Source organism: Puma concolor, chromosome D1, assembly GCF_028749965.1.
Source record: "Puma concolor isolate L17-30 chromosome D1, mPumCon1.1.hap2, whole genome shotgun sequence".
In the NCBI taxonomy this organism is placed as follows: Eukaryota; Metazoa; Chordata; class Mammalia; order Carnivora; family Felidae; genus Puma; species Puma concolor.
In genome coordinates this window covers 50,005,515-50,030,826 of record NC_141676.1, presented here as the reverse complement: position 1 = coordinate 50,030,826, position 25,312 = coordinate 50,005,515, and the positions used below count along the sequence as shown (strand labels likewise).

The 25,312-nt window shown below is 40.1% G+C and overlaps 1 protein-coding gene across 5 annotated transcripts in view; it reads right to left on the bottom strand.

Moving 5' to 3' along the window:
* Window positions 1–25,312, bottom strand: part of DENND5A (DENN domain containing 5A) — a 123,715-nt gene that overhangs the window by 38,388 nt on the left and 60,015 nt on the right. For 2 of the 5 annotated variants that reach the window (XM_086678024.1, XM_086678026.1), the window contains 4 exons: window positions 17,181–17,498; window positions 8,105–8,320; window positions 7,482–7,716; window positions 6,919–7,068 (listed from right to left, as the gene is read on the bottom strand). In XM_086678024.1, the coding sequence (XP_086534150.1) occupies window positions 6,919–7,068; window positions 7,482–7,716; window positions 8,105–8,320; window positions 17,181–17,498 (919 nt within the window). The remainder of the gene's footprint in view (window positions 1–6,918; window positions 7,069–7,481; window positions 7,717–8,104; window positions 8,321–17,180; window positions 17,499–25,312) is intronic. The other 3 variants (XM_025929003.2, XM_086678028.1, XM_086678025.1) reach the window with 2 other exon arrangements.

Sequence of the window (25,312 nt, the reverse complement as noted above, 5' to 3'; positions counted from 1 at the left end):
TTACTGATTCAATTTGTTTACTGGTTATGGGTCTGTTCAAAATTTCTATTTACTCCTGTTTCAGTTTTGGTAGTATATGTTTCTAGGAATTCGTCCATTTCTTCCAGACTGCCCAATTTATTGGCATATAATTCCTCCTAAGTCAGTTAATCACAAACATAAAGAAACTCATTGATAATAATACCATAATAGTAAGGACTTCAACACCCAACTTAAAGTAATGGACAGATAATCTAAGCAGAAAATCAACAAGGAAATGATGGGTTTCCCATTATTGTTTGTATTTCTGTGGTGTTGGTTATATCTCTCCTCTTTCATTTGTAATTTTACTTATTTGGGTCCTTTCCTTTTTCTTTTTGACCAATCTGGATAGGGGTTTATCAATTCTGTTAATTCTTTCCAAGAATTAACAAGCTGCTGGTTTCATTGATGTGTTCTACCAGGGTTTTATTTTTTTTTTTAATTTCAATATCATTGATTTCTGCTCCAATCTTTATTTCTCTTCTTCTGGTTGTAGGCTTTATTTGCTGTTCTTTTTCTACCTCTTTTAGGTTTAAGGTTAGGTTGTGTATTTGAGACCTTTCTTCCCTCTTTAGGAAGGCCTGGATTGCTATATGCTTCCCTCTTATGACTGTCTTTGCTGCATCCCAGAGGTTTTGGGCTGTCATGTTTTCATTTTCATTGGTTTCCATGTACTTTTTAATTTCCTCTTTAATTTCTTGGTTAACCATTCATTTTTTATAAGGATGTTCTTTAATCTCCAAGTATTCAGGGTCTTTCCAAATTTTTTCCTGTGGTTGATTTTGAGTTTCATAGTGTTGTGGTCTGAAAATATGCAATGTATGATCTCTATTTTTTTGTACTTGTTGAGGGCTGATTTGTGTCCCAGTACGTGATCTATTCTGGAGAATGTTCCAAGTGCACTCAAAAAGAATGTGTATTCTGTTGCTTTAGGATGAAATGTTCTGAAAGTGTCTTAAGTCCATCTGGTCCAGTATGTCATTCAAACCCATCGTTTCCTTGTTGATTTTCTGCTTAGATTATCTGTCCATTACTTTAAGTTGGGTGTTGAAGTCCTTACTATTATGGTATTATTATCAATGAGTTTCTTTATGTTTGTGATTAACTGACTTACATATTTGGGTGCTTCGACTTTGGGGGCATAAATGTTTACAATTGTTAAGCCTTCTTGATGGACAGACCCCTTAATTATAATGCCCTTCTTCATCCCTTGTCACAGGCTTTATTTTAAAATCTAGCTTGTCTTGGGGCGCCTGAGTGGCTCAGTTGGTTAAGCGTCCAACTTTGGCTCAGGTCATGATCTCATGGTTTGTGAGTTCAAGCCCTGCATCCGGCTCTGGGCTGACAGCTCAGAGCCTGAAGCCCACTTCAGATTCTGTGTCTCCCTCTGTCCGCCCCTCTGCTGTTTGCACTCTGTCTCTCGCATTGTCTCAAAAATAAATAAACATTAAAAAACATTTTTTTGGGGCGCCTGGGTGGCGCAGTCGGTTAAGCGTCCGACTTCAGCCAGGTCACGATCTCGCGGTCCGTGAGTTCGAGCCCCGCGTCGGGCTCTGGGCTGATGGCTCGGAGCCTGGAGCCTGTTTCCGATTCTGTGTCTCCCTCTCTCTCTGCCCCTCCCCCGTTCATGCTCTGTCTCTCTCTGTCCCAAAAATAAATAAACGTTGAAAAAAAAAAATTAAAAAAAAAACAAACAAACAAACATTTTTTTAATAAAAATAAAAAAATAAAATCTAGCTTGTCTGATATAAGTATGGCTACTCTGCCTTTCTTTTGGTGACCATTAGCATGATAGATGGTTCTACATCCCCTTACCTTTTTAAAAAATTTTTTTAATGTTTATTTATTTTTAAGAGAGAGAGAGAGCATGAATGCACAAGGGGCAGAGAGAGAGAGAGGAAGACCCCAAATCTGAAGCAGGCTCCAGGCTCCAAGCTGTCAGCACAGAGCCCAATGCGAGGCTCGAACTCAGGAATCATGAGATCATGACCTGAGCTGAAGTCGGACGCTTAACCGACTGAGCCACCCAGGCACCCCGTATCCCCTTACTTTCGATCTGCAGGTGCCTTTAAGTCTAAAATGGGTCTCTTGTAAGCAGCATATAGATGGGTTTGGTTTTCTTATCCATTCTGATACCCTATGTCTTTTGACTGGAGCATTTAGTACATTGACATTTAGAGTGAGTACTGAAAGATACAAATTCAGTGCCATTGTGTTGCCTGTAGAGTTGGAGTTTCTGGTGATGTTCTCTGGTCCTTCTAGTCTTTGTTGCTTTTTGGTCTTTTTGGGTTTTTTTGTCTTTTCTCCACTCAGAGAGTCCCCCTTAAAATTCCTTGCAGGGCTGGTTTCATCATCATGAACTCCTTTAGTTTTTGTTTGTCTGGGAAACTCTTTATCGCTCTATTTTGTTTTTTGGGTTTTTAAAAATTTTTTTTAAATGTTTATTTATTTTTTAGAGAGAGAGACAGAGTGCAAGCCAGGGAGGAGCAGAGAGAGGAAGACACACAATCCGAAACAGGTTCCAGGCTCTGAGCTGTCAGCACAGAGCTTGACACAAGGCTCAAACCCACAGACTGGGAGATCATGACCTGAGCCAAAGTCATACACTCAACTGACTGAGCCACCCAGGCGCCCTTTTATCACTCTATTTTGAATGACAGCATTGCTGGATAAAGAATTCTTGGCTGTATATTTTTCCAATTCCGCACGTTGAATATATCTTGCCACTCATTTCTGGCCTGCCAAGTTTCTGTGGATAGGTCTGCTGCGAACCTGATCTGTCTTCCCTTATAGGTTAAGGACTTTTGTTTTCCCTTGCTGCTTTCTTAAATTCTTTCCTTGTCTGTGTATTTTGTGAATTTGACTATATGCCTTGCTGATGGCAGGTTTTTGCTGAATCTAATGGGAGTTATCTGTGCTTCTTGGATTTTGACGTCTGTGTCCTTCCCCAGATTAAGAACGTTTTCCACTATAATTTGCTCACATAACCTTCTGACCCTTTTTTTCTCTCTTCATCTTCTGGGACTCCTATGATTCAGATGTTATTCCTTTTTAATGTGTCACTGAGTTCTCTAAGTCTTGTATCATGCTCTTTTCCCTTTGTTTCCCTTTTTGTTTCATTATTCTCCATAATTTTGTCTTCTATATTGTTGATTTGCTACTCTGCTTTATCTATCCTTGGCATCATGGCATCCATTTGAGATTGCATCTCACTTATAGCATTTTTAATTTTGTCCTGATGATTTTATTTCTTTTATCTCTGCAGAAAGGGATTCTATGCTTTTTTTCAACCCCAAGTAGTATTCTTATTATCGTGGTTCTAAATTCTAGTTCAGATATATCTGTGTTGAGTAAGCCCCTGGCTGTTATTTCTTCCTGTTCTTTCTTTAGGGGTGAATTCCTTCATTTTATAATTTTAGAGGAAGAAAAAAAATTAACAAAATTAAAATTAAAAAATTAAAAACAAAACAAAAAAATCAAATAAAGGAAGCTAGATCCTAGGTGTATTTTCGGCTGCTTGTTGAAGGAAGCTTGACAGAATAGAGAAAAAAGGGAAAGAAACAAAAAAGGTAAGAAAAAATTTCAAAAGTAAATATATATATATAATGAAATAGATTAAATGAAATAGAATTTAAAAAATTTAATTAAAAATGTAGTAAAAATTTTTAAATTTTAATTTTCAAAAAAGAAAATAAATTTTTTTCTTTTTCTAAGAAAAAAAAGAAAAATTTAAACAAAGACAGAAGCAAAGAAAAAAACAGCACAAATAAATGAACCAGCAAACAGAATGAAACCTGAATGAAGTTATATCCAGTTTCCTCTAAAACTTAAACTATGAAGCACTCTATAGTCCATACACTAAGCAGGCAGAGAGATTTGTGCTGGTCTTCTAGGGGATGTGCTTAGAGGGTGCAGTTGGGCAGGGCGTGGTGTAATGGCTCCATTCTCCAGTAGATAGCGCTGCTTAGCTTACTGGGATTGATCAGTGTGGCGCACATGCACTTGCATGCACCTGAGAGATGAAAATGGCTTCACCCAGCTCCCTAGTCTCTGGCACAGGAACTCTGCACTCTCACCAACCTGTGATCAAGCACCCTTCCTTTTTCTCAGGCCTCTGTCCACTCCCCACCTTTACCCTGTCCATGTCCAAGCCATCAGCCTACTAGGCAGCACCTCCCTCCAGAGTTTTACCTCAGATGGGGATGCATTTCAAACCCCTCATTTCAGAGACCCCTACAACTTGGGGAGGGTCTCACTGAGCAATGGCTGGGTGCCGGCTTGCCCCAGAGAATGTTTGTGCAATCACACAACAGCAAGGTTCAGAGATTATGGCAAATCACAACAAACAGCTGGCACCAGGTTTCACCACACGCTGGTGTCTTTGTCCCAATACCAGCAAATGTGACTGCTCTCCGGGGTCCACTGGGACCTTTGTCTGTGTGGAGGCTGTATGGAGTGAAAGCCAAATGCTCTACATATATGGGAACCGCTTCTTCCGCTGTGGCAAATGGACCCCTCGGACCCCACTGCCTGCTCCTGGGGATTCGCCTGCTTCCTCACCAGAACACTGCCAGGCACTGAGCTCCAGAATTTCAGACTCTGTACTCCACTGTTTATAGAATCCTAATGGTATTGAAACCCTCTCCTTTCTCCCCATCAATGGTTCTGGGGAACAGATTTCTTGTTCAGTCCCCTGCAAGTGCTTTCACTCTTTCTCTCTCTCTCTCCAACTACTTTCAGGGGAGTGCTTTTCTTGCATGATCCCAAATTGTCGCACTCTCCCCATTGCTCTTTCTCTGCCCTCTCTCCGCAAAAACAGCTTCTTACCTTCCACAGCTTTTCTCTCCCCCAGTTCACCTCTCCACACTGGGAACTTGTTGAGTTCTGTGGCTCAAATTATGCAGATTGTTGTGTTAATCCTCAGATCAATTTCCTAGGTGTGCAAAATGGTTTGGTGCGATCTAGCTGTGTTTTAGGGACAAGAAAACCTGAGTCTCCATGCTGCTCTGCCATCTTCCCATTTCCTCCCCTTTTAAAAATATTTATTTATTTTTGGGAGAGCAAAAGCAGGGGAGGGGCAAAGAGAGGGGGACAGATGATTCAAAGCAGGCTCCATGCTGACAGGCTGACAGCAGCAAGTCTGATGTGGGACTTGAACTCACGAACTGTGAGATCATGACCTGAGCCAAAGTCAGACGCTCAACCGAGTCACCCAGGTGCCCCAAGATCCCTTTTAAATGTAGCATTTTAAAGGATCTCCAAAAATATCCCCTTATTTATGTGTTTACCATTTTCCAATAAGCCTGCTTCAAGATGCTAAAGTGTAAGATGGAATGAGGTGACTGAACTAGTCCTCCAGGCTAGAGATCTGAGGCCAGTGGCAAGAACCCTGCTCTAGAATGTTTAGAGTACAGGGGCACCTGGGTGGCTCAGTCAGTTAAGCATCTGACTTCAGCTCAGGTCAGGATCTCATGGTCCATGAGTTCAAGCCCTGTGTTGGGCTCTGTGTTGACAGCTCAGAGCCTGGAACCTGCTTCAAGTTCTGTGTCTCCCTCTCTCTGCCTCTCACCTGCTCACGCCTATCTCTCTCTCTCTCTCTCAAAAGTAAATAAACATTAAAAAAAAGTTTAGACTATTTGGAGTACATAGAGTTGCCTAAGGGTCTGTGACACCAATTTTGCTGAAATTAATCATATGAATGAGGGTTAGTTGACCCTCCTTCCATATTCCATGAGAACAGACACAAGTCCTGGTCACAACTGAGACCAGAGTAATTCAAATCAGCATGCTTCAGTGTTTGGTGTTCAACAAATGGATTAGAGATGGGCTGAGAACTGATTGCCTAGACACCTGTGACAGATGGGCAAGGCCTCAAGTGACTAGAGCTGCTAGCTCCATAGCCTCTATCTATAAGCAAACTTCTCCCTTTATTCCAGTGAGTCATATACAAATATTATCATTTTCAAAGGTAGCAAAATATGAAAAGATCAGGAAGTCCTGATTTAAGCTGATGGCCTGGGAGATGTTTCTCTAAATGTTTCCACATTCTTGTAAAAATCTGTCAAGCTTCCCAGGACCAAAACCTTAGGCAGGGCTCAGGAATATGAAGCCTGATGTGTTCCAGAAAGCAAGAACGATTGTGTTAGAGCAGTCCACTTGCATAGGCAACATGTCCTCATTAGCCAAGAGGACTGTCATCTTAATGAAAGGCTTAGAACAAGAGCTACAAGGTAAAGACAGAAGGCTAGAGAATGTAAGGTGGATGAAGGCAGGACTTTGTCCAAATTGTCACCAGTTTTATCTTCAAAACCTAGAAAAATGCCAGGCACATTCATTCACTCAGTAAATATTTGCTGAGCACTTACCATATGTTGAACGTGTAATAGGTATTATGCAATTTGTTAAGTGAATGAACAAAATACACAAAAAGGCTACAACAAGGACACTTAACAACCCACAAAGAAGTGAACACATGACTTAATATGATACCTCAGATGAGACTATTTTCTACCTGAACTGATCTAGACAGGGACTCTGAACAAAAAGGTCTTTTCAATCATGCATGTAGCAAACAACTTTTAACATCTATATGTGCTCGCAGATTAGGGGCAAGAAAATGAGTAAATAGTCTCTGCTCTCAAACTGTTCCCATAATAGCTCAAATGAATAGAGATTATAGAGAAGAGGCAACAACAAAGCCCCACAGGAGCACTGAGGAGGAATTCACTGACTCAGTCTGAGGTCATCAGAGAAGACTCCACAGAGGAAGAGACATTTCAGCTAAGTTTTTGTGGCAAACACCAACTAGTGCCTAATCACAACTCATTCACTGCTTCTTTCTCGCTAATACAGCCCCGATATCATTCAGGGTAATATTACACCCAGTTCAATACTCACTTTCACAGCCTCCCTTGCACTTAAGGATGGTCATAGAACATGGTTGTAGCCTATGAGACAACAGAAGTTGTTGGGAATTTCTGGGAAAGCTTTTGTTTTCTGATACAAGAGGGAAAATACCGCTGGCATCAACCTTCCCCTCTTCTTGCCCTGAATGTAAACATAGAAAGCCTCTTGTAACCATGAGGCAACAAGTATGAATATAAAAGTCAATATGCTATGGATAACTGAGTAAAAAGTAGAATCTCAGTTCTTGATTACATTGTTGAGCAACTGAGCTAACACCAAAAACCACCAATTCTGCACTCCTTGCTAATTTGAGAAAAATAACCCCCATCTGTCTAACCCAAAGTTGATTAGATTCTCTATTACAGCAGGACCCATTCCTAACTGACACAGTGTTAAAGGAGACGTTTGCCAGGCAAAACAAAAGGAAAGAGTATTTCAGGCAATGGGAATAATTTATGTAAAGCAGAAAAAGGGAAAGAAGTTGGCATATTTAGAAACAGGGACACTTTAGTGACATAATCCAAGAGGAGAGTACAGCAACAAGAAGGCCTCACCTGCTTCATCCACAGTGGTACACTTCTGGTACATGGATGTACGAAGAGTAGGTGTCCGAACATTCAATAGCCTGATTTTGTCTACTCGAGAATCAAATACACGGAGTACAGGGTCTTTATCATCATCATCATGACACATGATTTTGTTGTCAATGAAAGAAGCAAACATCTGGGTCTCTAGGAATCTTGAGAGGAAGGGCAGATATGGCTCAGGCTGGTCTGACAGAAAAGATGCCTGATTGGACCAAAAGGAAATACACAGTCATTGACAGCCTTGACCAGCAAAGGCAACACACCGAAGGGATCCGGTAGGTTAAATTTTCTCTCAAGTTTCCTAGGTCTTTATGAAAAGCAAACAGCAAAATCTCTTCATTTTTTTTAACACTCATATAATTTCAGATATCCTGAAATTTTGACACACTAGCCCAAACTTACTCAGGTAACCTACTGTGGCAACCAATCTTCCCAGAATCCTGATGTTCAACCTGCACGTGCACCTTAACCTAAGAGAGCTCTGTTTCCAGCATATATGTATAATGAAAGAAAAACTCATCTTCAGTTAAATCTTCAGGAGGGTCTGGCATATTCTCATTTCTCACCACCTCGCCAGCAGGATTACTCACTTTATCAAAGTTTTGCATCTGCTCCCTGTTGGTAAACCAGGACTCCTTATCCTGGCTGGGCTGAATAACAAACACCTCATAATCTGCAAACATCTGAGTGAAACGATTTGCAAAAACTTCCCGGATCTGAATGTTTAGCTGGTAAATCCTCAGTTCTTCTTCATCACATTGAACCTTCAGGTCCTTATTGCTGCTGGGGTCTTCACGTACTTCCAGCTACCAAAAATCAAACAACAGTTGAAAATATAAGCTTTTCCTTTATCCTCCCCAAAATGCAACTCATCCATTCCACCCCCACCCCCCTTCCAGTGGTCACTTACTTCACAGCAAATGGAGAAAAGAAACAAAAGAGAAAAACATCAGAAGGAAAAAAAGAAAGAGATTCTGACATGCAGAAGAGAAAAATGAGGGTGTTCCACTTGCAGGTACCCAGGAACTTAATGAAAATAGAGATTAAGATTACAGGCAGAGAGAGATTCAGCAATAGAAGAAAAGCTGCTACTTATCTCGGGAGGGTCAGAGAAAGAAGGGAATCTGGGAAGTCAATGAGAAAATGATAATGCAAAGCAACAGAGTAAGACTCTGGCTCTCCCTTCATCTCTTTGATTTTCTCCCCCACATCACTGTCCTTATCTTTCTCCCTAAGAATTTTTCCTTACTGTGTCCAACCTCTCTAAATATTTCCCTGCTCCTCTTTAGCCACAATTTAAAAAAAAAAAAAAAAAAAAGTCTGCTCTACTACCTAAATAGAACAAGAAAATGAAATGTTTCACACTTCACTACAAAAAAAAAAAAAAAGCCAAAGTGATTACATTGTCCCATTTGCTTATACATAATTTATAAAAATAATTTAACGGTGAGAATGGAGGAGGGTGAAGAGATGAGTAAAAAACTACAGAAAGCTGATAGTCTCATCAAAGTCAAGAAATGAAAAACTAACTTCATCCCCAAAAGAGCATAGGACTAACATTCAAGAGTGATGAGGGAGCTAGGGGCAGGCTGAGAGCAAAATGTACGCTAACAGCATTCCCCACCCCCCAGGTGGGACATGTATATATAATATTTCTTGGACACTCCAAGCTACCCCAAAACAGGAAAGGACAAAAAACCCAAATGGTTAAACTGATAAGAGTCTCCACCAGTTTATCAGAAAAAGGCAATCCCATCATAGCCTAAAGTCTAAGAACTCCCAACTGTCTTAATGTTAATGCTTTGCTAGAGGGAAAAACAACCTTAGCTTGACAATAGTAGGCCTCCAGTACGTCTTTAGCATGTGAAAGTCTCTTTGGAAACTCCTATCTCCTCCCCTCCCCCCTCCATAAACCAGTCAACCCCCCCCCCACCACCACCACCCACACCCACACCCACACCCACACCCACCCACACACACACACACACACACACACACACACACACACACACTTATAGTACAGCTCTTTCTGCTCACAGGTCCTGTCCCCGTGCTTTAATAAAATCACTTTTTTGTACCAAAGACATCTTCAAGAATTCTATCCTGGCTGATGGCTCTGGACCACCCCACCATTACCCCAAAATTTAATCATAAGGCACCCAGTGTGTGGGGCGATGAGTCTTTTCATCTGGACTCTGAGTTTTGGTGTAAATCTGGTGAGCCCTTTCTCTTTTCCTCCTTTACTCTCATGGTCTTTTGGAACACTTTCATGTTGGCTGCAATCCTCTAGCCTGTGGCTACTCTATGGGGTAGCCTGCCTTCTGACTGTTAAGTTAGTACTCTGGCTGGAATGGTAATAAGACCCAGAAACTTGATGCCCTCTCTTTATTCCTGTCCTTATACAAAGTTGTCTCTCTTGGGCACAAGACAGCCACCTAAATCACCAAGATGGCTACCAATCTTAAGACTCCCGTGTGAGGTTCCCTCCTCAAGGTCTCTGGTCAAGCAGCTTCTGGCCTTGAGATCTCCACTGGCCAAAACCAGTACCCAAATGAATTAAAACCCTACCATTTCTGGGGCGCCTGGGTGGCGCAGTCGGTTAAGCGTCCGACTTCAGCCAGGTCACGATCTCGCGGTCTGTGAGTTCGAGCCCCGCGTCGGGCTCTGGGCTGATGGCTCGGAGCCTGGAGCCTGTTTCCGATTCTGTGTCTCCCTCTCTCTCTGCCCCTCCCCCGTTCATGCTCTGTCTCTCTCTGTCCCAAAATAAATAAACGTTGAAAAAAAAAAAATTAAAAAAAAAAAAAAAAAAAAACCCTACCATTTCCTAAGGAAGTTGGCTATAAAGACTGTGTGTTGGAACCTTACTAAGATCATAATGGATTTCTATCTGTGCTGCTTTCCATCAATGTCCTCTATCAACTACTACTTAAATTACAAAATTGGGGAATTCCCCCTTGTAAAACTTTTCCAGTGTTTTCCATGGGTTACAAAATGGTGGTTTCTTGGCCTTCTCAGCAAGGCAAACTTGGTCCAAACGCCAGGCACCCATCTGTAGCCTAGGATGCAATGTGCAAGCAGGGGGATGCTAGCATCCCTCCTTCAGGAGCCCTTAATCGACTGATTGGTGGTCATAGTGGTTTCGTTCGAGGGACACTTGGGGTTGCTTTGACACCAGGAACCTCTGACATATCCTGCGCATGGGATACCACCCAGGAGTCAGGGGGATTCTCAGGGGTAATGGACCTTCTTTCTACTTTCTCTCTACTTTTCTGTGTAGGAACAGGGGAGCTTCTCCTCAGTCCCCAAGGACTCTCTCTTGGGATGCCTTTTAACCCAATGGAAATAATTTGGTTTGCAAAATGTAGAAAAGAACTGATCTCCTATAACACTGCATGGCCTTAGTAAACAGGGCAAATGGATGGAGGTACCCTAGGTCCAGGCCTTCATGGCTCTACCCGGACCCAAGAGCCTCTTGCACAATGTGTTTGGTCAGTAACCAGGCCAGTAAACTCCCTCCTGATATACTGGATGATAATTGTCTAAACGGGCCTCCTCCTGATAGTACCCAGGTTGCTGGAGGAAACACAGGCCATCCCTGACAAAGGGGATGCTCTTTCTCTTTTTATTTTTAGTTGTTTTAATGTTTATTTATTTTTGAGAGAGAGACAGAGACAGAGACAGAGTACAAGCAGGGAGGGACAGAGAGAGAGTGAAACACAGAATCCAAGGCAGGTTCCAGGCTCCAAGCTGTCAGTACACAGCTCAACGCAAGGCTTGAACCCACGAACCGTGAGATCATGACCTGAGCCAAAGTCAGACTCTTAACTGACTAACCCACCCAGGCGCCCTGGGATGCTCTTTCTCTTAAGTGGACACATATGAAACAACTCAGCGTTTATTTAAACTAATTTAAGTGTGCTGGTTTAATTAAGATAGACATGTCTTCAGAGTTATCAGCATTAAATATGAAACTTGTATTCTACCAAGGTTTACTAAAGGTCAAATAAGCTCATGTTATCTCTGTTGCAATTTGTTAGCAAAAAGATGACTTAAAATGATGGTTAATTTTGTCTGTTTCAAAGTTTTCATGGGTAATTGTTAGGAGCTTTCAAAGTCTTTGGTAACCTGAAACTTTGAAGTTTTGCTTGCACAATAAACGAGATTAAATTCATTGGACATCTAGGTCTTTTCCAAACAGGATAGAGTGCTAAAACTTTGATTACTGAACATAGGTTTGTGCTTTTAACTCCTTATTGCAGAGAAACTAAGGCTATTTGGGTCTATTGGAAAACATGCTTTGTGCTTAACTGGTTCATGAATTTGCCCTCTAAAGAACTCTGGTGTAACGGTTTATGATTGGTTACTAAGTTTTCATTGGAGACTAAGGTTTCCAAGAGTTAAAATTCTGCTAAATGTACTTAAGACTGATGGAAATAAGAAAAGCAACTCCATATGTAGGAAAGTAGGAGATAATATAAGAAATATATAAGGAATGGAAATATATTTTTTGTTGAAGGTAAAAGAAAATAATTTTGTCCTAAATGAGATTGGTTGGAGAGAAATGGCTTGGGACAAAATTTGAAGGCAAAGGAAAGCTGTAGAAGGTTCATGAAGGAAAATCTTGAAAAGGAATTTATGTGTAGTCAGGATGGACTAAGGTTGAGATTAATATAGTTTAAAAGTACACTGGGGGGCACCCTAGTGGCTCAATCAGTTGAGCGTCCAACTTCAGCTCAGGTCATAGTCTCACAGTTCATGGGTTTGAGCCCCGAGTTGGGCTCAGTGTTGACAGCTCAGAGCCTGGAGCCTGCTTCGGATTCATTCTCTCTCTCTCTCTCTCTCTCTCTCTCTCTCTCTGTCCCTTCCCCTACTCATGCTCTGTCTCTCTCTCAAAAATAAACATTAAAAAAAAATAAAAATTTTTTAAAAATTTAAACAGTACACTGGTATAAGGTTGAAATTCTGTTTTTCTCTCTTTTCAAAAGACAAAGTTTTCTTAGATTGTTGATCTGCTCTCATTAAGAAAATGTAAACAAAGGTTACATTAGGTGATATTACGTTTCATCTTTATCAGGTCTTTGATTACTTAAAATTGCTCAATATTAAAGGAGCTAGGTTTTGCTAACAACTGTATAATACTACCTATTTGCCTTTAGGATTTCTTATTGCCAGCTTGGGTAAAGAAATAAGATTTGTAATGATCTGTAATCCTATTTAGGATGTGCTTTATAACTTTCTAAATTTTAACAAACTTCCCAGGATTTAAAGGGTAAATGAAGTCTTTTTGACCAATTAGGCCTTTTTATTTTATATGCTAAGTTACTTGGAAAAGCATTGTCAAATAATGGTTAACCTTAGGTTGTATTGCATGTGTAAATGCTATAACTGCTCAAATATATATGAAATTCCTAAAGTTTTAATGCTTTATCACTTGATATTCTGATTATTGAAATGTGTTACAGAAATAACCGAATTTCCTTGTCAACTGCATCATAATGAACTCTCATCAGATCTTTAACAATGTCCATTTCTGATATTTTGTCACTTATAATTGTTCTTATTCTCTCACAAAACTATTTCATTTTCAAGGAGATTCATAAAAGGGACTTTTAGGACAAATATTTGACATCTTTAAGATTAATACTAACATGGGTAAGAACTTCCAGAACTAAAAAACTGCATTCAAACTGAACAAGAATTAGGAACATGGGACTAAATAAACTAAAGAAGATTACAGTTTTTGTGACTCGTTCGAAATATTGCTGGTTGTCTAATGTTTGCTCTTCCAGATTAAGTAAACTTCCTCTTGAGATATGTGTAACACACAGAGATGTCATAAAGTATTCATTTGTAAACTGAAGCATTTATCTTTTCTCTCTACCTAAACCCTCTGAAATTCAAAAACTCTCAGTATTCTTTCTTTCATGGCAATTACAATTGTTTGCATAAGTTCAATAGGAATCTGTTCATCTTGTAACAGGACACCACTGGAAATACTGGTTATTTTACCAAGGCTTTAACTAGAATGTCCTATTTGAATGACATGCATAGACTCAGATATGACCCTAAAGCTTTAAGGAACCAAGGTTGAACTTATGAAACAGAACGATAAAGCCCCTTGGAAATGTTGGCCTGTCACCTTGTTTACAGAGTTCCCAACAGCCTTACCACGTGAGTAAAGAATGTCACTTCCTGGCATGTGCAGGAACCTCAGGATATCTTGGGGACCTTGTGAAGAGGAATTCTCCCAAATCTACAGGTATTGCAGGCATGTCTGATGGCAAGTACTTCACTTGGCTTCTGGCCTAGAGAGGCAACTAAAAGTTCAATCTGGAGATTTCTTATAAAAAGGCTCCAGCAAAACAAACTTTAAAAGATCCTTACGTCCGACTCTGGGCTGATGGCTCAGAGCCTGGAGCCTGTTTCTGATTCTGTGTCTCCCTCTCTCTCTGCTCCTCCCCCATTCATGCTCTGTCTCTCTCTGTCCCAAAAATAAATAAACGTTGAAAAAAAAAAAATTAAAAAAAAAAAAAAGATCCTTATGATCAATTGCTATTCTTGCTGAGTTTATGTAAATAATTAGGCCAAGTTTGTTAAAACTGAACTTGTACTACAAACAAACTAAGTCTTGATTTGGCTGTTTCTGGAAATGAAGGTTTTTTGAGAGAAAAACGATGTTTCAAAAACGCACCGTTATGGATGTTAAATTCTAGTTCTGATGGTCTTTAAATGTTTGTTGTTTGCCTAAACTAGACAACTTGAGGTAAAATTCAGAAAAACTGTCACAATAGCACAGGTATGGACAATCTCCTTGCTTGTCATTCTGTGAGAAAAAAGACCCCACGGACATATTATTTAAACAACTAGAAAATGGGATGGATTCCCTCAACAACTACATATAAAAAGACTTTTCTCACTGTAAACCTATCAATAGATAAAGACTATAGTATTTTACTAAATTATTCACTTGAGGCCAGGTTAATTCATAAATCTCTAAATATTGCAAAACATATCCTTTCCAAACCCGACCTGACAGTTACTAGAAACCCACCCCATATAAATCCAAAAGACCTGGTTTAGTTAAAGGATTAAAAGTCTAATACAGCAGGGGGCTTAACTCCAAAATGAAAAGGCCCCTATTGGGTCATATTATATACTCCCAATGCAGTAAAATTAGAGAGGCATTCTTCATAGGTTCCCATATCTAAATAAAATCTATACCCCCTTTACAGGGAATCAATAAGGAAACTAATGTGCCTTCTTATTCCTGCGAACCTGTGGAAAAGCTCAAATTTCTCTTATGATGGTTGTACCTTTCTTTTGCATTCTCCTTTCCCCAATTTCTACTAACAATTCCTTCTTACAATGAGCCACAGACATGTGAGTTACAAACCAGAAAGACCAATTAGATTCCTGCTGCCTGTTCCCACTCCCATCTGAGGATGGTTCAAGTCTCACATCTAAAAATCTCACTGGCAGCACTGGCAGACACAGGGTTTGTAATGTGCTCTAACCATTAACCTGTATTTTTCTTGTTTCTATAAAAGTACATCTTATTAATTACCTAATTGCTTACTAAACAAGAGTCTATAGGATGGCTGTTTACCACCTACTACACAGTTAAAGCCTTAAATGACTCTCAAAATAACATTATATTAAATACTAAAATAACTCAAATGCCTAAAACAGTTCTACAAAACAGAATGGCATTTAGATGTTTTAATTGCTGCACAAGGTAGAACTTATACTTTTATAAAAACAAAATGCTGGGGTGCTGGGTGGCTCAGTCAGTTAAGCATCCGACTTCGGCTCAGGTCATGATCTCACAGTTCGTGAGTTCAAGCCCCACATCGGGCTCTGTGCTGACAGCTCAGAGCCTGAAGCTTGCTTCTGATTCTGTGTCTCCCTCTCTCTCTGCCCCTCCCCTACTCACATTCTGTCTCTCTCAAAAATGAATAAACATTAAAAAAATTAAAAACAAAACAAAATGCTGTGTATACATTCCAAATTACCACAAAAATATTTCTGGATTTCTAACTGACATGAATACTCAAATTGGTGCTTTAAACATCCTTCTCTTTCCTTTAATGATTGGTTAAACTCTTGGACTGGATGATTTCTGTCAGCTACCAAAGGACTTTCATTTGGGCCAATCTTTCTAGTTATTCTAATTATGTTTCGCTATTTTCTCCCATGCCTCTCTGCCTGGTGCCAAGACTCTATCACTGCAATAACTTCAAGCTAACAGATGATCCTTTCTACTCAAGGAGGTTCATACATGTTGCCCACGTTGGATTCAGCTGCCTCTATGTTTTTGTAACCCTCCCTACATGTTCCCCAAGTGACCAACATTGACCCATACAGGTAGGGACAACTCTACGCCCCTACTCAATAGGAAGAAGCTACAGAAGATGAGGCCTTCCACCTTCAGCAACTTTAAAGATGTAATGGTCAAAATTGTTCAGGGGGGATATGATGACAGAGTGTCAGGCAAGCTGAGGGCAAAATACAGGCTGGTACCACCACCACCGCCCCCCTCCCCCGCCAAGGTGGAATATGTGTGATATTCCTCAGACACTCCTGGCTACCCAAGAACAAAGGAAAGGGTTTTAAGTGCTTGCCATGGTAATGTGGGAAATTAAGGCAAATGAAAAATTAAATTCCCTTACTGCCTACAGCCCATTGACAAGTCCTTGAGACTGGCATAGTGACCTCCCTCTAAGAACTCAGCTGCCTCAAGGATGACACTCTGCTGGGGTGTAAAAGACAACCTTGGCTTAACATTATCCCAATCTCAAGGATCCTGTAAGTCTACTTACTTTATCTCAACTGCCCCAAGATATATGCCAGCAATCATACTCCAAGCTTCTGACCCCTCAGTATACATCTGAAGGGTCTCATGACTGAGGTTTTATTAAATGGTAACAAATGGTATTTCCCTCACAACAGCTAGGCCCTCAAGTTCCTGGAAACCTTGCTTCCAAAATTCCTTGGAGACTTACTCTATCCCTGACCCCCTTCCAACCTGATGATACATAATGAGTTACCCATCATGACCCCAGTGCAGCTCTTCCTGCCCACAAGTCCTGTCCCTGTGTTTTAATAAAATCACCATTTTGCACCAATGATGCCTTCAAGAATTCTTTCTTGGTTGTCAGCTCCAGACCCCATGAACCCCCCATCACCCTCAAAACTTCATCAAGAGGACCAGGATCTAGCCTCAGCTAAGCCACTTACCAGGCATTTAATCTTGGGCCACTCAGGCTCTCTAAGCCTTGGTTTCTTGAGCTATAAAGGAGTTAACAATATCTGCCCTGTATGCTATAGGTTGCCATGAAATTCACAGGGCAATGGATTTTAAAGAGGTCTGAACACAAAGATTACCACTGTCATCCCTCCAAGTCACTCTGCTGTCGTGTTCACAAAGAATGACAGTAGGCTCTCCTTGATGTCCAGGTGAGAAGCTACCCAAATTTAGATCTATATAGCATTTACTAAGATAATATATGCAAGAGCTAAATCCAGTCTCCCACACAAGAGCATTCTTTCACTGCTCGAAAATAAGCCTTGCCCTGAACTAGGTGCTTTCTCATCTACACTTTATTTCAGCAGGACAGCCCCCTAGCACAGACCAAGCCTGTCACAAACTCATATACAGCATCTTACCTTTTCCAGACTCACACCAGTCCTCTTAACCAAGGCTTGCAGCCGGGCAATAGTTTCATTCTCCTTGAGGAGCTCGTAGGAATGCAAAGGGGAGCCTGCGATGTTCCCATTCCTCTTGTCAGAGACAAGCTCAGAGGCCCGAAGCCTCTTCAGCTTGGAGGCACTCTCACTGCAATGAAGATTTCCTTCAGGGGGAATGCCAAATGCCATGAGAATCTCAGAGACTTCCTGGACAAACTCCAATTTGTTGGGAAACTGAGGCAGGTCCTCTGGCAGCTCGATGAAGTGGTTGTCAATGTCCACAAAGCAGAGGTTAGCCTGGCAGTCAAAACAGGATGAGTGTGAACAACTCCAGAGCATTAAGAAGAAGCTTTAGAAAGGATAATAAACAGGAGAGGGAAGAGGAAATATTTGAAATAGGCATATATGAGATATGATATAAAGAAGGTGGGGCTCAGGAAGGAAATAGACCTAGGTTCCAATCTTCCCCTGCCACTTTCTAGGGAAAGTTACTTAATCTTCTGATTCTGTCTCCTCAGTTATGAATGTTATAAAGAGATAAAAACACTTATGTTAGAGAGGGGTAGGGATTCTGTGATGACACAGATGTTGAGCATCTAGTGCAAAATCCACACATACAGTAAATGCTCATAAAATGTTTGATGAATTCATGAATTCTTATAATAGTAAAAAGAACACCAGGAGTGAGTCAAAAAGTCTAGGTTCCATATCTCACTCCATCACTATCTCCCTTTATGACCCTTAGCATAACATCATCCTTTTCTGAGCCTTAGTCCTAATTTGTAAGATTTGGTGGCTGCTCTTACTGATTTCTGTGATTCCTTCTGGTTTTAAGGTTGCTTTTGAGAGGACCTACAGAGACAGCACTCATACACTCCTAGTGAGGTAGGTAATCTAGATTAACATAGAACAGTTTGGTAATATCCATCTATCCTCATTTTATAGACAAAACTGACATAAAGAGTTTAAGTAACTTGTTCAAAGTCACACAGCTAGTAAGTAGCAGAACTGAGATCCAAACTCCTCTAGCCTGACTTCAGACATACACTCAAGCTCTTAACCATCCACCCTTCTCCTTAGAAGTCTTACGCATTTCTTATTCAATTTAACTTAAATATATTATAGTTCCTATTCCCGTTGGAATTTCTTTGTAGCAATACATTAGAAAAGGCTTTTTAAAAAATTTGTCTCGGGATGCCTGGTGGGTTCAGTTGGTTGAGCGTCTGACTTCAGCTTAGGTCATGATCTTGCGGTTCCTGAGTTTGAGCCCCCCATCAGGCTCTCTGCTGTTAGCACGGAGCCCATTTTGAATTCTTTGTCCCCCTCTCCCTGCCCTTCACCTGCTGGTGCTCTCACACACTCTCTCTCTCAGAAATAAACATTAAAAATATATACATATTTATCTTATAACCATGAACCTGTCTAGCTAACCAAGACAACTATTATTTCCTCCATTGCAGTGTTTAAATGCTTAAGAGTATTTCTGTTTTGTTCATAACAGAAATGATAATATTACCTATACCATAAATTTGAGGATTATGAGACAATAAATGTTGAGATTTATAGCTAGGCTCAAAGTACATAACAAATGCCAATTAACATTGTTATTATCACTGTGGAATAACTTCAATCAATGGATATCATAACAATATTACTAGGTAGGAAAATTCCATATTGAAAAGATGCTAATAATGGCCCTACTTATTTGTAAGTTTAATGTAATTTTTTTCAAAATCCCAGATTTTTGTTTTAAAAGGAGTGTCTGATGAACTGATTCTGAATTTTGCCTGAAAAAATAAAACAGCCAAGAAAATTTTAAGAAAACACTTGCCTTACTGGATTCTAATATAAACATAAAACAGTAATCTGTTGGAAAAAGAGAACCTTGGGGTACCTGGGTGGCTCAGTCAGTTAAGCGTCTGACTTCGGCTCAGGTCATGATCTCACAGTTTGTGAGTTCGAGCCCCGCATCGGGTCCTGTGCTGACAGCTCAGAGCCTGGAGCCTGCTTCAGACTCTGTGTTTCCCTCTTTCTTTCTGCCCCTTCCCCACTCACGTTCTGTCTCTCTCCAAAATAAATAAACATTAAAAAAAAAAAAAAAAAAAAAGGAGAATCTTGAACAGACCCATTTATTGTGGATGGATTGTTGAATAAATGTTTCGGGGACAATGGCTGTACATTTAGAAATGTTAAAATAGAATACCATACTCAAAAATAAATTTAAGACTGAAGCTCTAAATATAAAAAACAGGGGCGCCTATGTGGCTCAGTTGGTTAAGCGTCCAACTTTGACCCAGGTCTTGCTCTCACAGTTTGTGAGTTTGAACCCTGTGTCAGGCTCTGTGCTGAGAGCTCAGAGCCTGGAGCCTGCTTCAGATTCTGTGTCTCCCTCTCTCTCTGCCCCTTTCCCACTCACGTTCTGTCTCTCTCTCTCAAAAATAAACATTTAAAAATAATTTTTAAAAAAATCTACCTTATTTTCTTAAAAAAAGTATCTTTTAGAGATACAAACTAAATATATTTCAATAACATAATAATGCTGTGTGAGATCTGTTTCAAAATAATCAAGTAAGGTGAGTGGGGAGGAGGAGGGTAGAGAAAGAAAAGTGGCCATGAGTTGATGATTATCATAAAACAATGGATGCTAGTCCCTTTACTCTTACACGTGTTCAACATTTTCCATTAAAAAAGTTTTAAAAAAGTTAAATAAATCTATAAGGCGTGCCTGGGTGGCTTAGTCGGTTGAGTGTCCGACTTCGGCTCAGGTCATGATCTCGCAGTCCGTGAGTTTGGGCCCCACGTCGGGCTCTGTGCTGACAGCTCAGAGCCTGGAGCCTGCTTTAAATTCTGGGTCTCCCTCTCTCTCTGCCCCTCCCCCACTCATGCTCTGTCTCTGTCTCTCTCTCTCTCTCTCTCTCTCTCTCTCTCTGTCAAAAATAAATAAACATTAAAAAAAATTAAATAAACCCACAAAAGCATTAAAAGAAACTATAAAAAGTTACTATTCTATCTTAAGGTGGAATGGGCTTTCTAAACTTTATATAGAGCTAAAAACCATAAAGGTAAATACTGCCATAAAAAAATTAAAAGATAAGCAATCTAGGAAACAGTAATTGTTATGTATAACATGTAAAAGGTTAATAGCCAAAGAAATCATTAAGATAAAAATAAATTCGCCCAACTGAAAAGTAGAAATTGGTTATGGAAGGCAAACACAGAAGAACTTTCTTTCACCTGATTAACATCAAATATATGAAAAGATGTTCAATTTTGCTAATAATCTAAGAAATAAAAACAAAATACTTTTCATCTACTGTGCTGACAAAGATTTACAAGATTTATAATGTCCAATGCCAGCCAAATAATAGGAAAACAAACATCTCAAACACTGTTATTAGGAACGTAAACTGGTGGCACCTGGGTGGCTCAATGAGTGAAGCATCCAACTTCGGCTCAGGTCATGATCTCGCAGTTCTTGAGTTCGAGCCCCACATCAGGCTCTGTGCTGACAGCTCAAGAGCCTGGAGCCTGCTTTGGATTCTGTGTCTCCCTCTCTCTCTCTGCCCCTGCCCTGCTCTCATTCTGTCTCTCTCTCAAAAATAAACATTAAAAAAACTTAAAAAACAAACCAAAAAAAAGGAATGTAAATGGAAAACTTAACTGAGGACAATCTTAAAGACATTCTTTTCCTGCCCAATCCAAGAACTAGAACATTACCAGATACTTTATCTATCTAATCCTCCCCAATACCATCCCCAACCTATACATTCCCATTCCCCAGGTAACCACTATCCAGAATTCTCTATTACCTTTTTGGCTTTTGTTTTATAATTTATATATGCCTTTAAGTTTTTGCTTGTTTTTTAAATTTATGAAAAGATTACCACTCCTTAAGGAATGTTATGGTACTACTTTTCTTCACTCAACAGGAGGCTACTAAAATTCAGCCATTTTGTTGTATGTAGCTATGTTATTCATTTTCACTCTTATATAATATTCCACACTATGTGGATATAACACAATTTATCAATTTTCCCAATGAAGGGCATTTAAGTTCTTTCCTGTTTACTGCTTTGACATTTTTACACGTTTTCTTGGACACGGATGCAAGATCTTCTCTTGGGTGTACCCTAGGAATGGAACTGCTGTCTGGTAAGCTATGCAAATGTTCAACTTTATAAGATAAGGCCTAGCTGTGTCCAAAGTGGTTATAACAGTTTATATTTTTACCAGCAATCTAAAGTGATCCTATTGATCCAAATCCTTCCAAAACTTGGTATCATCATATTTCCTAATTTTGCCACTGATTTGGGTGCATTTAATTTACACTTCTCCGGTTGCTAGTGAAAAAATGTGTATTTTTTGTGCAATACCTGTTCATGTCTTTAGCCCATTTTTCTACTGGGTTGCTTATCATTTTACTGGTTTGTACAAGTTCTTTACAATCTCCTAATGCTGACTTTTGTAGGTTATATATGTTACACGTATCTTCCAGTTTTTATCATATCTTTTCAAGATGTCTTTCTCTTAATTTAAAAAATCAAATTTATCAATCTTTTTTTAATTTTTAATTTTTAATTTTTTATTTTTTGAGAGAGCGGGAGAGAGGGGCAGAAGTTGGGGGGGGGGGGAGAGAGAGAATCTCAAGCAGGGTCCACACTCAATGCAGAACCCAGTGACGGGCGCAATCTCACAACCCTTGGATCATGACCTGAGCTGAAATCAAGAGTCAGACACTCAACCAACTGAGCCACCTAGGCTCCCTTCAATCTTTTATTTTATGGATAGTGCTTTCTGTATCTTGTTTATAAAGTCCCTACTCAGAGGTTAGAAATACATTTATTAATATTATCTTTAGAAGATTTTAAACTTTTGCTTGTGACATTTATCACTTCTTAATCCATCTCAAGTTGATTTTTGTTACAGTGGAATGTGGGGATCCTTTTTTATTTTTTCTCCTTATGGACAAGCAATTTTTCCAGCTCCATTATTAAATAGTCCCTCCTTCAGGATGGCACCTCTATGTTATATCAAAGTGCCGATCCATTGGTCCTTCTATTTTTCCCCATACCAATAAGTCTTGCATCCTAAAAGAAGAGGCAGGAGGGTAACATAAGTCTAGCTAAATACAACTATTCCACAAGCTCTCAATCTATTAAAACTGCATGTTTTAACATGTCCATGCATAAACATCTGCTGGGTGCATGAAACTATTCAATTTACCAATCTATAATCAAAAAGGAGAACTTTTGGGGTCCTTGAGTGGCTCAGTCAGTAAACGTCCAGACTCTTGGTTTCGACTCAGGTCATATCTCACAGTTAATGGATTCAACCCTCATGTCTGGCTCCACACTAAAGTAGAGCCTGCTTGTGATTTTCCCTCCCTCTCTCAGCCCCTCCCCGGCTTGCTCTTTCTCTCTCTCAAAATAAATAAAGTTAAAAAAGAGAGAGGGAGAACTTTCTCTTATCTAAGATACAAAGATTAAAAGAAGAATCACTTTAAAATTCACTTTTTGTAATTCCTCCACTGAATAACAAGTTTGAGCCCGGCTTAGAAAAAGGGCCAGTAAGTGTTTAACACCTAAAAATTGGCTTTTTGTTTTTCCTGTTAAGATTTTAAAATTATAGGGGTGACTGGGTGACTCAGTAGACTAAGCGTCTACTTCGGCTCAGGTCAGGATCTTGTGGTTTACCAGTTTGAGTCCCGTGTTGGGCTCTGTGCTGACAGCTCAGAGCCTGGAGCCTGCTTCATATTCCTTGCCTCCCTCTCTATCTGCCCCTCCCCGACACATGCTCTGTCTCTCTCTCTCAAAAAAAAAAAATAAAACATTTTTTTAAAAAAGATTTATTTAAAATTATAAATGCTTTCACATCAAGCCATTAAAAAAGATAGTAAAACAATTAAATCTAGTCATGAAGATCACCTGCCTCATAAGCCCCGTCAGAATAAAGCTCTGTAACCCACCACAGGCAAACAATGCAATCATTTACCCCACTGGTTCTCCTCTTTTTATAGAAAAAAAGCATTTTGTCCAATTGGAAACACAGAAGCATCTAAAAATAACTGCATCCACTCAACAATGCTTGGTTGGCTTTTCTCCCACTGATGTGAGCCAAATACAGAATGTCTGTAAAGAATTTTATGAACTCCACATGCTATGTCCCTATATTATAGATACACTCCTGGTAGGAGGTAGCTAGAGGGGAGAATACAACTCAGGCACACTTTAGAGATGGGCTAGATTAGATAGGCACCTCTGAGTAGACACCAGTATAGCCATTCTTTGCAGTGTTGGGCTGAAGAAGGTAGGAATGAAAAGGTAAAGTGAAATAGGACGTCATTCAAATACTAAACTCATACATAGCCTCACACTGTTTCCTCACAGCACACTGAGGACTCTGGCAAACAGAAGTAATTTGCAAACCTACCTCAAACTCCTCATGCACCCCTTTCCTCAGCTAAGAGGACAAGTCCTACAAAACAGCTTGAGGGACAAGAAGCCTAAAAGAGGCACTGAACCCACATGATCAGTTTTCCTCAGTTAATTAACCTCCTGTGTTGTTTGGAAGAAGCCATGAGAAGACTTAGCTGCTCTGGGTAATAACCACATGGATCCCCCAAATCCCAGAAAGTCTCCCAAATCTTTTCCTGCAGGAGGTCACAATGCCCCTTCCCACCCTGAGTTCCCAACACCAAATCACAGCCAGCCTCACCTCTAGTCTATTCCCATGTTATTCACTGAGGGGGAGGAGCTCAACACACACACATTATTGGGAAAAAAGCTATTGAAGGAGTGTCCTGAGAAAGGAGAAAAACCATCAGGAAAGACAGAAAGACCCAAGACATAAAGAAGTAACACACACACACCCTTTATTCTAATATCCTCTGCCTGCTTCCCCTGACATATGGACAACATGACTCCTTCCTGGACTCACACAATAGCACCCAAAAGAGAAGCACAGGACAAAGAATGCCTCACAAAGGCAGCTCAGCACTTTTCCTTGCTCAGGGACAACTGAACTCATGTGTTGGTATAAAAAGAAACAAAGGGTTTTTTCACAGACTTCTGATGCCCCAAGATGAGGCAGCGACTGATGAATTCTGATTTAGGGATCCAGGAAATGTACAGTCTCCATCCCTCTGGAGAAAGTCCCTTTTATAAATCAAGCTTGCTCCACTACCCTGATGATGCACCCTTGCACAGGCCCATTAGTTCTGCCTCAAAGTCCCTCCAGTAGTGTAAAGATACCTCAGGATGTCCACCAAAATGTTAAAAGTAGTTATCTCTGGGTGAAAAAATTCGAAGTAATTTTTACTTTATTCTTTTTTTAAAAGGAAGGTTTTTTCAGTGTTTATTTAGAGAGAGGGAAGGAGAGTAAGCTCACAAGTGTGAGCGGGGGAGGGGCAGAGAAAGAAGAGGAGAGAAATAATTCAAAGCAGGCTCCACGATCAGCAGGGATCTCATGACCACCAAGATCACAACCTAAGCCAATATCAAGAGTTGGATGCCTAACCGACTGAGCCACCCAATAAAGTCACCCTTTATTCTTCATAGGGGCACTGTTAGAATTTTTTACTATAAACATATCATTCAGGGTGCCTGGGTGGCTAAGTCGATTAAGCATCTAACTTCGGCTCAGGTCATGATCTCACAGTTCGTGAGTCTGAGCCCCACATCAGACTCTGTGCTGACAGCTCAGAGCCTGGAGCCTGCTTCCGGTTCTGTGTCTCCCTCTCTCTGCCTCTCCCCTGTTCACACTCTCTCTCAAAAATAAACACTAAAAACATTTTTTTTTTAATATATCATTTATGGGGCACCTGGCTGTCTCAGTCCATAGAGCACGTGACTCTTAATCTCCAACTTTATAAGTCTGAGTCCCATGTTGGGTGTATGGACTACCTAAAAATAAAATCTTAAAAAAAAACAAAAACAAAAACCCACCATATATCATTTGTGAGACATCCCCAAGTTGTCTTACTATAACCGTGTATCATTTGTGAGACATCCCAAAGTTGTCTTTCAGAGATATTATTTATTAGTCTTCATTCATTATGTATACCTTTCATGGTGCTTTACTCCATGAGAAAGTCAGTTCTCCCCAACTTAAAG